The 13,252-nt window shown below is 57.6% G+C and overlaps 1 protein-coding gene across 4 annotated transcripts in view; it reads left to right on the plus strand.

Moving 5' to 3' along the window:
• Positions 1-11,141, plus strand: part of CD6 (CD6 molecule) — a 40,167-nt gene extending 29,026 nt beyond the window's left edge. The window contains exons 4-13 of one of the 4 annotated variants that reach the window (XM_045558185.1): positions 203-514; positions 1,236-1,538; positions 2,950-3,015; positions 5,283-5,423; positions 5,759-5,857; positions 6,882-7,004; positions 8,675-8,746; positions 8,973-9,227; positions 9,507-9,614; positions 10,177-11,141. In XM_045558185.1, coding sequence (XP_045414141.1) covers positions 203-514; positions 1,236-1,538; positions 2,950-3,015; positions 5,283-5,423; positions 5,759-5,857; positions 6,882-7,004; positions 8,675-8,746; positions 8,973-9,227; positions 9,507-9,614; positions 10,177-10,241 — 1,544 coding nt within the window. In that variant the 3' untranslated portion in view covers positions 10,242-11,141. The remainder of the gene's footprint in view (positions 1-202; positions 515-1,235; positions 1,539-2,949; positions 3,016-5,282; positions 5,424-5,758; positions 5,858-6,881; positions 7,005-8,674; positions 8,747-8,972; positions 9,228-9,506; positions 9,615-10,176) is intronic. The other 3 variants (XM_045558186.1, XM_045558187.1, XM_045558188.1) reach the window with 3 other exon arrangements.
• The last annotated feature ends 2,111 nt before the right edge of the window (positions 11,142-13,252 follow it).

Consider the following 13,252-nt stretch of genomic DNA (forward strand, 5'->3'; position numbering starts at 1 on the left):
CGCGCCCACCAGGTTTCTAGTCCCTTCCACTAGCCTGCCGCTCTGCCTACCGCAACCGCAGCCGGAGGAGATCCCCAGTCCTGCCCGCCAGGCCACGGCCCGGCCCGTGTCACTGGGCCCACAGCCCGCCCACATCCCCCCTGCCAGCCCCGACCTCCCTCCCACGCCCGGCGCCCCAGCATCCTCACCCCTCCGCCCCCAGAGAACCACGCGCTGCGGCTGGTGGACGGCGGCGGCCCCTGCGCCGGCCGCGTGGAGATGCTGGAGAGCGGCGAGTGGGGCACGCTGTGCGACGACACGTGGGACCTGGAGGACGCCCACGTGGTGTGCCGGCAGCTGGGCTGCGGCTGGGCGGTCCAGGCCCTGCCCGGCCCGCACTTCACGCCCGGCCGGGGGCCCATCCACCGGGACCAGGTGAACTGCTCCGGGGCCGAGACTTACCTGTGGGACTGCCCGGGGCTGCCGGGAGACCACTACTGCGGCCACAAGGAGGACGCGGGTGTCGTGTGCTCAGGTCAGTGGGCGGCGGCGCTGAAACGTGGCCATCCGCCAACACTTACCCTAGGCCTGCTGGCGTCAGCGCTGGAGAGGTGGTCCCTGCCTTTGGGACGTCACAGGCCAGGAGGGGAGATGAGACTTAGAGGAACATAATTCAGGGGAGAAAGTGGGAAATGTCCCAAGGAGGGAGGTCAGGTGGAGTTTAGAGGCCGCATGAGCCTGTCCATCTCCTGGAGGAGGTGGCGTTAGAGGTGACACTCATCCTGAGTGGTGGTTGGTCAGCTGGATTCAAGCAGCAAGGGCAGACTAAACACAGGGAGGCCCCTGAGGAGGCTGCTGGGCCGTCTAGGTGAGACTGGGAGGTTCTGGGTCCCTCATGCGTCTCTTTAATATGCACGAGAATGGGGACCGGGGATGTTAAAACACAAATTCTGACTCAGTAGGTCTGGGCAGGGCTGGAGATTCTGCATTTCCAACACGATCTCAGGCAATGCCGATGCTGCTGGTCCACAGACCGCACTTTGAGTAGCAAGGATCTAGGGTGCTGCCGCAGGGCTGGCCAGAGAAGACGTGGCAGATGAAAGGGGGACACAAATGCAGGAGGGGGAGACGCGAGATCTGGAGGCCAGCTGGCTGCATGGGTGCCTGTGCTGATACCGCATTGGTGGGTCTGGGCTGGCAGGGATTCTGGCCCGAAGAATCTTGACCTGACTCTGCCCCCTGCCCCTCCCCCGCAGAGCACCAGTCCTGGCGCCTGACCGGGGGCGCTGACCCCTGCCAGGGGCAGGTGGAGGTATACTTCCAAGGGGTCTGGAGCACCGTGTGTGACAGTGAGTGGTACTCACAGGAGGCCGACGTGCTCTGCCAGACCTTGGGCTGTGGAACCTCGGTGGAACAGCCGAAGGGGGGGCCCCACACCTTGCCGGGCAGGATGTACTACTCGTGCAAGGGAAAGGAGCCCACCCTCTCCGACTGCTTGTGGAGGTTCAACAACTCCAACCTCTGCAGCCAGTCGCTGGCAGCCAGGGTCCTCTGCTCAGGTACCCCTACCCCTACCCACCCCACTCTAGCCCCCAGATTTGGAACAGAATTCCACCTGAATCCTAAGAACTTGCACAAGGACCACAACTGGACTAGATCAGCAATGGCAAACACAACATAAGAGGGACCGTTGTCCTCACTGCTCCCAGGCAGACACTGCTATTTAATCAGGGCATTCTTTTCTACAGATGCTCAACTCAGCCCCAGAATCATGAATCCAATATTGATTCAGGCATTATTAGATGCTGAGCAATGGTCCCTGTTGACTAGAATTGACTCAAGAGTTGAAACCAATTTGCCATCCCAGGGCATTCCTAGTAAAAATAATGTTAGGAGACACTAATAATAATAATAATATCAGTGACAGCACCTGAAACCCTAATCACGTGGCAGGCATTGCCAAGCACTCAGTAGCTTTCACTTCAGCTAAGCCCCATAACCACTCTATGAGTTGGGTTCTACTGTATTTCACCAAATCTGAGATGGCATTGATTATAAGTCACACCATTTTTTTTTTTTTTTGAGACAGTCTCGCTCTGTTGCCCTGGCTAGAGTGCAGTGCATCATAGCTCACTGCAACCTCAAACTCCTGGGCTTAAGCCATCCTCCTGCCTGAGCCTCCTGAGTAGCTGAGACTACAGGTGTGCCTCACCATGCCCGGCTAATTTTTCTATTTTTTGTAGAAATGGGGTCTTTCTCTTCAGGCTGGTCTCAAACTTCTGAGCTCAAGCAATCCTCCCGCCTTGGCCTCTCACTAGTATTATTTTATGTACCATAAGGGGAAAAAATGCTGCCCAAATAAACTCTTGATATTCCATCAAATGTAACGATTGAGGCCATCATCTTGATTTTAGAGGCATCTGTATTGAGTTCAGACACCTGGTTTGAATTCCAGCTCTGCCACCGGCCAGCTGGGAGGCTTCAGACAGTCCCTTAACTTCCATATGTGGATGCTGATACTAGACACCTCACAGGGTAGCTGGGAGACCAGACAGTATCTGCCAGTGGGCCTTGTGAGCGCCATTGCTTTGTAAGCACACCTGTCAAATGGGGACGCTGGTTATGGGAATGGAGGTAATGTCGGCTCCCCGTCTCCTGGGCCAAAAGAAGAGCGCACTGAAGACTGGATGGAAAGGGGGTTTGTGGTCTGTAGCAGCTTATACAGGAAGAAGGGAAAATTCTTCTATTAGCTCCTATTCTAACCAAAGAACCTTCCCAGCATTTGATCTATGAGCTCCTCCTTATTGTGGGGGATGGGAAAGGCACATTTCCTCAGCCACGTGCCCCAGATGGGAGCACGCCCTCAGTTGCAGGTCACTTGTCTGTCTTGTTCAGTTTCTAGCACAAGCCCTGGCACACAGTAGGGGCTCAGTAATATGCACTGAGTGATGGGGCGGTGCTTTCTGACAGGTTCCCGGAGCCTGCACAATCTGTCCACTCCCGAAGGCCCTGCAAGTGTCCAGCCGGTCACTGTAGGTGAGTGTTGCCAGGTACTACATAGACTCTCAGAAGCTCTGGTACCTCTGTGTGTGTGTGTGTGTGTGTGTGTGTGTGTCTGTCTGTGTGTGTTTGTGTATGTGTCTGCAGGGTGGGGGGAGGAATTAATGGTTTGTTCCCCATCCCCCACCTGCAGCCAATGGACTTGCCTCCCAGGGGCTCTCTGGGCACTTTGTGCTTCTTGTCCCTTCCCTCCCTAACAAGTCGTCCTGCAGCTCACTGAATCTCCCACACTCTCCAGCTCCTGCAAAGACCTGGAGAGAGAGCCATAGCTGGTCTGAGACCTCCTTGAGCTGGAGGGGGGAAGGGGTGGGCGGTGGGCCAGCCAGGCAGTGGGGATGCCGAGGGGAACAGCCAGTGTGTTTACGATGCTCCAGGCCCCGGGCCGAGTGCAGCCATTATTTCCCCACCCTTTCATCCTCTCGGCAGCCAAATGGGAGAGGTCTCATTATAACTTACATGGAGGAAGGAGCTGAGGCTCCGAGGCTGAAGTGACAGCCAGCCAAGTGCTGGCCAGAGTTTGCATCCAAGGCTTGAACTCCAGACCCACGCTGGGCCTCCCCGCCCGCTGTGTGTGGTTTGGCCAGCTTGGGGCGGACTCCTGGGGCTCCCGGCCCAGCTGTGCTGCTTGCTAGCTGTGTAACACCGGGCAGTTCTTAGCCTCTCTGAGCCTCAGATGCCTAGACTATGAAAGGGGGGGTGATGTACCTTTCTCCTAGCGTTGCTCTGGGCTCCAGTGAATTAATTTTTATACAGTGCTTAGAACAGGGCCTGGTACACAGTAAGAACTGTCTGGATGTCAGCTGTTCTTACGATTACGTAGTCCAGGCATAGAGCCCCTTGAAGCCCCCCCATTATCCACAGGGACCAGCCCAGACTTGCTTCCCCTGCCTCCTGGCTGCCTCTCAGCTTCTCCCAGACACCCCAGAGATGGGTGGACAGGGGCTGGGGGGACTGAAGGGACAGCAAGTCCTGCCAGAGGCCCTGGCGCGGAGAGGGAATGAACACCAGCCCACACAGGCTGGAGCGTGAGCTCCTGCCAGGACCCGCAGACACCCTGCGCGCACCGGCCCTTCCTGAGGTTGGCGTGGGGGCCACACGGCCCCAGAAGAGCAAAGAGAGAACTGGCCTCCAGGGACCCCACCCAGCCTTGGTCCACCACCCCCTCCCTCGAGTGCAGCTCCTCTGGGCGCACCCGCAGTAGCCTCCCCGGAGCCCCCACACCCAGCCTCGCCCTCTTACCAGCTTCCTGCTGCTGGATCCAGCTTCCCATCCTGGCCCCAACTGCCCCCTTTGCACACAGAAAACGAGGACAGGGAGAGGGTCCTCTCCCAGGCAAAGCAGACGCTGCCCCCAGCCGGGGGTTGGGATGATCTCACCCCCTTCCCTGCCGTGCTGCTGTCTCCGCTCCCCAGGATTTACACAGGGAGCAGGACGTGGGGCCCATCTGGATGGATGTGGTTCCAGGCACCCTCCTCACTGGCCCTCTAGCCATTCTTGTGCTTTGCATTTTTTTTAAGGAGGGGTGAGGCTGAAAGGGAGGTGAAGGCAAGAAGTCACACCAGAGCAGGGGCTGCAGAGCTGGGAGACCCCAAATCACCGACCTCACTCCTGCCCTCATGGAGGGCACGTCTGGTAGGAAGGGTGGTCCCAGGCACAGAAAGGAGATCCAGCGTTCACTGCCAAGGGTGGCTTAGGGTCTCCTTCTCTGGGAAGCCAGCCTTGGTCCTCCCACATAGAGAACAAGGTGCCCTTGTAGGGCTGCGTGCCCCCAGGGTCCCTGTCCACACCTCCATCGCAGCAGGCCCTCCCCATATCGCACTGGGTCTGCTTGTTGATCTCCCCTCTAGACAGAGCCCCTCAAGGCCTGTGATACTGTTGTCATATTTGTATCTGGAGGCCCTAGTGCCTGGCACACAGTGGGCACTCAATAATTGTCTATCGAGCAAAGACTAAGTACTAAAGAGCTAGCAGAGAGAGATCCCTGTGGCCTGGTGGCCAGGGGAAAGCTCAGGCAGAGATTCATTTAGTCAATTACTAATTCGTTCAACATGCATTTACTGAGCACATACTATATACCAAACTCCTAAAAGCAGATGGAAAAATTTGAAAAAAAGAAGGGAGGAAGAAGGTAGATTGAGAAGAGAAGTGGATCAGCTGTAGGGAGGATAGAAAGGTAAGAAGAAGGACAAAGAGAAGTCTATGTGCATTGCTCTTTCTCCCTGAATTGAGTTTCTTGTTTCCAGAATCTTCTGTGACAGTGAAAATGGATGACACGGAATTTCGGGAGCTAATGCTCTTCATCTCCTGCATTGTTCTGGGAATTCTCCTCCTTGCCTCACTCATTGCCATAGCCTTCATCCTCTTGAAAGTTAAAGGAAAATATGGTAGGTGCAAAGTTCTGGGAGCCAGGGCCATCCCAGGGGGACATGGGCCTTGGCGGAACCCTAGCAGGCATGGCGTGGTCCAGCAGTGGCCAGCCAGCTCCTGATGGGAAGGATTTTCCCAGCATGCCCAGCAGAAATGGACTCACCAGTGTGGGAGTGTGGGTCCCATGGGAGGATCAGACTCTGTGTGTGTGTGGGGTGTGTGTGTGTGTGTGTGTGTGTGTGTGTGTGTGTGTGTGTATGTGGTGGGGGGTGTGTCTTGATGAGGACAGAACCAGGTAGACGGGGAGAGGGCAAAAAAATGACTTGTAGAATTTCTGCCTCCCCTCTCGCAGCCCTCCCCATTATGCTGAACCACCAGCACCCACCCACCACCGTCCCAGCAGGCGTCAATAGCTATCAAGCAGTCCCCATCACCATCCCCAAAGAAGAAGGTAGGCTGTCCCCCATCTGGGTGTGGGGGGCTGGGGAGGACAGAAGGGTGCATTTTCTGGAGGGTCAGTACTGCTTAGGTCAGAGCAGTGCCCAGCCGGAGATGGGCCAGCTTGTGGCTGTGAGACTTTGAGCAGCTGAGGTCCCTCTCTGGACCTTGATGGGCAGATGGCTTTCCAGTTCAGTCGTCCTCAGACTCTAGGCTTTTAAGTTCTGGACAAATACAGGCTAGGAGCATTTGGGATCTCGGTTCTCAGAGGAAAGCTGCACTCTGCTAATTGGCGAGTGTGCTTGTGGCGTCACGCCCCCCTCAGTGGCCTGCCCCAAAGTTCCATCAAGGTTCTCCTGGAACACAGTTTTATTTCATATTTTCTGGGTAAAGAAAACTTAGGTCAGTCATCTGTCTCTTATGATATATGGGTTGATACCTCTAGAAAGTCTTGCAGAGGAGTCTGAGTTTTGTCACGTTGCATTATGTATATATTCAGTCACCTTTATTGGAAAGAGTTCGATGACATGAAGACCAATATAAAACTCAGCCAAATATTATAAATATTCTTTGCACACAGTAGCCGTATCATAGTTGAGAAGACACTACGAATACAGCATCTAGCGTGAGGCTGAGCCCAGAGCAGCCACGCACCGAACAGTATAGTCTAGGGGTTTAGACCAGACGCCTGCTTCTCTGGGCAGGGTGAGAACCTCTCTGCGCCTCAGTTCCCTCAGCTGTAAAATGGGGATAATAACATTCACAGAGCTATTATGCAGGTAAATGTTAGAACAGTGCCTGGCCCAGAGCAAGTGCTACGTTGAGTGTTTGCTAATTAATAAATGTTGTTTAGTTCCGATATTGGAAATGAGTGGGAGGAGCCTGGGAAATCCAGGCTGGGTGGTCCATACCAGATGGGCTTCCTGGTGCCCTCCTGCCACTCTGTCTCCCATCCCTGCTGTCCCTGTTCTCTGCCACGTCTCCCTCCACCCTTCCCCCACCACTCTGCTACACCCCCCACTCTTTTCTCTCCCCAGTTCCCAAGCTGCCCATCCAGGTCGGGGCCCCAGCCCCCGAGGACTCGGACTCCAGCTCAGACACAGACTATGAGCACTATGACTTCAGCGCCCAGCCTCCTGTGGCCCTGACCACCTTCTACAGTGAGTGCCTGGGCCAGGCTCCCAGGGGCCCACCTGCTCGAATCAGGGAGAGAGCCCAGCTGGCCAGAGGACCTTCCGTAGGTCCCACCTGGTGCTTCCTGCATGGCATAGGCAGATCCTCCTTGCTCCCCCCTAGAGTGACTGTAAAAGGCCCTGCATTGAAATTTCCAAAGAGCTTTGTGACCCTGGAGACATGATGTCTCCTGGCATCTCCACTCCGACCTCTGTCCCTCCCATGCTTGTCTCTGGCCATGTAGGGTCTTAAGACAGTAACCAGGCCCTTGACATTCACCTAAGGTGGCTGTGTTGGTGTGAGACACTAGGGAGTGCGGGCGAGAGGCACAGTTGTCAGGGCATCTTGCACACCCGCCCCCCTCCGTGTCCCATCCTGCCCCACCGGCCCCACCCCCTTCCCTGCCTCCACTGTCATGCCAGCTTGCACATCTTCACTGGCTGGTCTAGCTCTTCTCTCTTTCTCCTGGGGACAGGAAGAGGAAAGACAGTGCCTAAGGCAGGGCCAGCAATGCTGGGAGGTTGGACTAGCCTGAGAGCCCCACACCTCTTTTGGAATCACTTGGGAGCTTGTCAAAAATTCCTGAGCCCCGCCCTGCCCCTCTTGTGTAAGGCAGGATGAGAGTCTGGCTGGGTGTGACAGAGACCCCAAGTGACAGCGTCCTGAGAAGTTGGTGAGGGCCCAGCCTCCTCCTTTCTTGTTGCTGTGCAGTCCATAAGAGGCTCGTCCACATGGTCCAGAATGGCTCCCTGTCACGTCCACACTCCAGGCAGCCAAAAGGCTAGAGACGCCAGAGATGGCCCCGTCATCGCCACTCACATTCTTCCACCTGCTAGCTGCAAGAGAGGCAGGGGAAAAGCCTCGACCCTGGGCAGCTGTATGTCCAGATAAAGGCCAGGGGATCTCCCACTATAGACGGAGAGTGGATGTTGGGAACAGCTAGCCACCCCTGCCCTACCTGCTGACTCAGGGCTAGGGGGCAGGGGGTAGGACAGAGTGATCCCACTTCTGGTCCATGGACTGGCATTTGGGAGCCACAGGGATAGTTCCCTGAGATTCCGAGGCCAGGCATGTAAGATGCAAAATCCGAAATCCTCCAACACTGAAACTAAAAGTCTGGTACAAGGTTCAAAAGAGCTGCCTCCAAGATCCCAGACACTCAAATTCTTAAGACTCTGTGAGTCTCTGTCTCTCTGAGTCTGAAACTCGAAAGTGCCACAGAGGCTGTGACACAGTGATTCCAGACCATCCAGCTTCCGCTCTGGGAAGGCTCCTCAAAGGGGCAAACCTCTGCCCTTTCCTGCCCAGAGCTGCCAGGGCACAAGGAGACAGCCCAGACTCGTGGCATTTCCTTAAGGAGCAGGAGGGCCGCTGGGGCTGGGGCTGGGGGGTCCCAGGGCACTGGAGTTTCTGGCCCCAGGCTGGTTTCAGGGTAAACACGAATCTTCCCTAGATTGAGGTCAGGGGTCTGCTTGGATTAGGATGGGAGCTGAGAAAAGGGAAAGCTGAGCCCTCTCTACCTCTGGGGTTGTCTTCCCACCGTGTTCGGCCTCAGGGGCACCCTCCCCAGCCCTGAGGGACACCAGCCCCTTCCTCCAAACTCCTGGGACAAAGAGCCTGAGCCTTCACCCCTCCCCACTGCCACCTCTGCCTGCAGATTCCCAGCGGCACCGGGTCACAGACGAGGAGGCCCAGCAGAGCAGGTTCCAGATGCCTCCCTTGGAGGAAGGTGAGTCTGGCCGGGGAGGGACCAGAGGGGGGTGATTAGGATGACAGCCCTGCCTCCCAGACAGTAGCTCAGCTCACTTGGAGACCTACCAGCAGCTGCCTCCCTCAATGAGTCCTTCCTGACTTTAACAATTCCTATAGGCAGTAAATTCTTTCTCAAGTCTGATTTAAAGTCCTCTTGCTGCACTGCTGCTTCTTTCCTCACCATTCTCCCTTTCTTGGCCCAGGACTTGAAGAGTTGCACGTCTCCCACGTCCCAGCTGCCAACCCTGGGCACTGCATCACAGACCCCCCATCCCTGAACCCTCAATGTCACCCAAGGAGCAACAGCGAGTCCAGCACATCTTCCGGGGAGGATTACTGCAATCACACCAGCAACAATCCGCCTCCATGGAATGCCCAGGTGTTCTCTTCAGAGAGGAGTTCCTTCCTGGAGCAGCCCCCGAACTTGGAGCTAGCCGGCTCCCGGACAACTTTTTCAGGTAATCTGTGCATCCCGCAAGCCCCCAATCCTGTAGCCAAAGCCGGCCTGGCTGGAGGAAGCACGAGGCTGGGAGCCCTGAGCTGGCTGAGGTCAGGATTCTAGTCCCAGCTCCACTGCCACTTGCTGTGTGACCTTGGGCAAATCTCCTCCCCTCTCTGGGCCTTTATGTCCTCATTTGTCAAGCTAAGGACTTGGCTCTCCTGAGTGGTGCGGACCTCCCATCTGTGGAGAAGCGGCTGTGTCCTGGCAGAGGGTGACTGGCTCTGGGGGTTTCCAGCAGGGCCCTCGGCTGACAACAGCTCCAGCACTTCGTCGGGAGAGTGGTACCAGAACTTCCAGCCACCGCCACCCCAGCCCCCTTCAGTGGAGCAGTTTGGGTGTCCAGGTGCCAGTGGCTGGGGAGGGGATCGTGGGAGCGGGGGTAGAGGGACTGGGAAGTGGATGAGTGGGGCATCTATCGGATGCATCAGCCCAAGGGGGAAAAGGAGAAAGGAAGGGGAAAAGAAGAGAGGGAAAGAGATTCTTCTTTTAAAAATCAAAACAAGAATATTAAGAAGTGGGGAAAATGGATGTGGATGGGATGAAGAAATATTCGGAAAGGTTGCTTTGATAAGAAGTGACCTCCCCATTAGTGGAGGCAATCAAGCAAAAGCAGCCAGTTGGCTCCTTGGGAGAGACTGTGGATGCAGAGGGGCTCCTGACATTCAGTTGTCCATCACTTTGTGCACTGTGCCATCGTGGGGACTGCAGCGCTGAGCAAGACAGACAAGTCTCTGCCCTCAGGGCTGACACACTAGCCCGGGAGATGGCCATGGACGAGACGCTAGGCGGCTTCACACAGCAGCCGGGGTGGGGTGGGGTGTGGAGCAAACTCGCTCAGCTCTGTGCCGTGGGGCACCAGGGGCAGTGACTGGGCCTCCCACTGACCTGAGCCTCCCGGCCCACAGGGTCCCCCAGTCCCCAGCCTCACTCCACTGATAACGAGGACTACGATGACATCGGAGCAGCCTAGACTGGGTCCAGCTGGGGCCCCTCTGGTGGCTGCCCCCACTCCCAGCCTCCTGCTCTACCTACCGGCCCGCCCCGCCCCCACCCTCCCAGATCACCCCCATGGGGCTGAGAGGCCTCCCCAGAGGGATGGAAGAAACTCCACACCCTGCACCCCTTGGTCTCCCTCCATCAAACCGAACTCCTCAGCACAGCCCTCTCGGCCCCGATGGACACCCCAGGATGGAGGGTGCCGCCCCCAAGAGGAGTGAGCCCTCTGTCTCTGGGAAGGACAAGCAGAGTCTGCCAGGGGTCAGGGGGTGCTGGACTGGACTCCTGAGGCCACTTCTGACCCTGGGGGTCCAGTGCTTTGATCCTCCAAGTCTCTGACAGCTCAGGACCAGAGGTGCTGGGAGGGGCAGAAATGGGCCCCCACCCTGGTGTTGCCGCAGGAGCCCCCTGTACTAGGGGCTGTGGGGCTGCTGTCACTCTGATGGGAGCTGCTGGGGGTGGGGCAGCTGACAGCAAACAGGATGAGCGTGTGCCCCCCACCACGTGGCTGGGACCCGAGGCCACTCCTGCCCCAGAGCCCCCCGGAGCCCCCCAGGGGCACACGCCTGTTCTGCAATGACCATCCCTGGACAGTGGGCCTTTATTCTGAGTTTCCTACGGATTACAAAGAGGGCCCAGCCCTGCCCTCCCGCAGCCCCCAGAGATGGAGGCCCAGTCCTTGCGGGGGCAGGAGCGCAGAGAGGGGCCCAGCGGATGCACCAAGCGCTGAGTCCTCATGCGCCCCCTCCAGCAGAGGAGGGTGCTCCCGGGAGGAACGCCAGGGCGTGCAACGTTGCACCCAGAGCCGTCAGCGTGTCCAGGCCCCGTGTCCTGTGCTGAGTGTTCCAAGATTAAACTGAGTTGCTGAATGAAACTTGGGTGTGGAGTCACAAGTTCTTAAACTTCATAGAACCGAGGCTGCATGTGTGTGTGCATGTGTGTGGCGCGTGTGTGTGTGTGTGTGTGTGTGTGTGTCTGCGCTGGGTGGGGCGTTGGTGGCAGCAGCTCCATCCATTGAGGTGGAAATGTTAGGGTGACCTGGGAAACCTACCGTGGCTGGGGACACGGGGACAAGAAGGCAGGGCCTGTCCTCCTGGGGGAGGCACCCGGGCAGAGCCTGCGGGAATTCCGCAGCTGCTGCCTCCCTGCCCTGCTCCGCACCAGCCCACCCGCGGCAGGGCTCGCTGTGCCGGAGGGGTTCCCACCGCAGCCCCCAGAGCTTCGGAGGCAGGATAATTCAGAGGGTTTCAGCTCGGAGCTGTCTGGCGAGGGGACTGCTCCGGCAGGGACAGGGAGTGGGGAGGAGGCTGGTAGAGACGATGCAGCGGAATCTGGGCATTTCCTGCAGTGCTCGTCCACTCGCAGGCTGCGATTTCAGCTGCGAGGACCAGTGCCCCCCTCTGCTGCGGGGTGAGGGCTGGGGCTCCCGTTCCCGCCTGGGAAGGGGTGATGGAGGAGGCAGGGCTGTAGCTGCCTCCCCTCCACGCTGCGGGGCTGGGCGGGGCCTGTTCACCTGTCCCAGAGGTGGAGAGAAAGCAGGCGCTCCCCAGGGCAACCGTCACAGGATGTGGTTGCCACTGTGCTGGCCCCCCCACCTCGGGCCCTCCCAACCCCCCAGGGCTGGCGGGGGATTCCTACGGGAGGAGCCACTGCTGGGGGTGGGGCGGACTCCCAGCCTGGCCGGGGTTGTGAAAGCCTTTCTAGCTGGACAGCCTGGGTTCAACTTCAGCTCCCGGCTGTGTGGCCTCGGACAAGCCACTCCACTTCTCTGAGCCTGTGAGCTGCAAGCCTGCCTGTAGAATGTGCCCGGCAGCAGTAAACAGCTCATAGGTGGTGGTGAGGGTTAGAGGCTCGGCAATGAACGGTCCTTCTCATTGGTAGGTTAGTCACTACAGGTGCGAGAGCTCCTTAAAAGGAGAAAGGTGGGGAGAAGACAGCAATTCCGGGGGGTCTTGTGCACTGGTGCTGGGGTGAGGGGACACGGAGAACATCCTGTCCCACTCTCATTTTACAGATGAGGTCACTGAGGCCTGGGGTGGGAAAGGACTGGCCCGAGGTCACCGAGAGTTAGTACTGGAGTCACATTCAGTCCTACCCACCGCAACCCCACTCAGACAGGGATGGTGGCACCTTTTGAGTCCTCCCTCACCAGCGCTGCCTCCCTCGCACCCCCCACCCCCACACAGTCTCGGAGAAACTGGGAAACTCTGAGACTCTTCTGCCCGGCCCCTCCCAGCCCCGGACAGCCTAGAGGCGCTGTGTCACAGGCAACATTGTGTCACATGTCCAGAACGGTGATGACGGCCACAAGGCCTGGGGAGGATGGCAGGGGCTGTTCACACAGAGGCCCTTCCCCCGTGTAAGCCTCCCTGGGACTCAGCCCTGTCCCTGGTTGAGCTGACGTGTGCCAGGCCCGTGCTGGGACTGAGAAGGCCGAGATGAATGACATCCGGGCTCTGGGCTGGGCCCCAGCTTGGCAGGGAAGTGTGAAGACCTCGAGTTATAACACATTTCAAGGATCCGGGAGAGGAAACACAAAGGTGTTATATGGACTTGGCAGCCGAACCCCAATTTCAGAAATGTTGGTATGGGGGCGGGGCCGTATCCAAGAATGCAGGCACGGTGGTGGCTGCGATGGCTCTGCAAGTGCAGTGAGACAATGATGACCAGGGAATTCCTGTCTTCCTGGGGAGGGGACGCCTGATCCAGGTCGTGAAGGCTGAGTAGGAGTTAGCCAAGACGTGGAGAGGGAAGGGCATTCCGAGCCGACAGAATGGCCCGAGCAAAGACAGAGCAAGAAGCTGCCTGGCTCTCCAGGGAAAAGGAGGTCCAGCTTGATGAGAAGTGAGGTGGAGGACAGTCAATTCTCACACCAATCCTATTTCATGGGTGAGAAAATTGAGGCCCAGAGACGTTAAGTAAAATACCCAAGGCCACACAGGTAAACAATGACAGCACTGGGATTTAAATATGGCCATCGAGCTT

Source organism: Lemur catta, chromosome 7 (assembly GCF_020740605.2).
Source record: "Lemur catta isolate mLemCat1 chromosome 7, mLemCat1.pri, whole genome shotgun sequence".
Lineage (NCBI taxonomy): Eukaryota > Metazoa > Chordata > Mammalia > Primates > Lemuridae > Lemur > Lemur catta.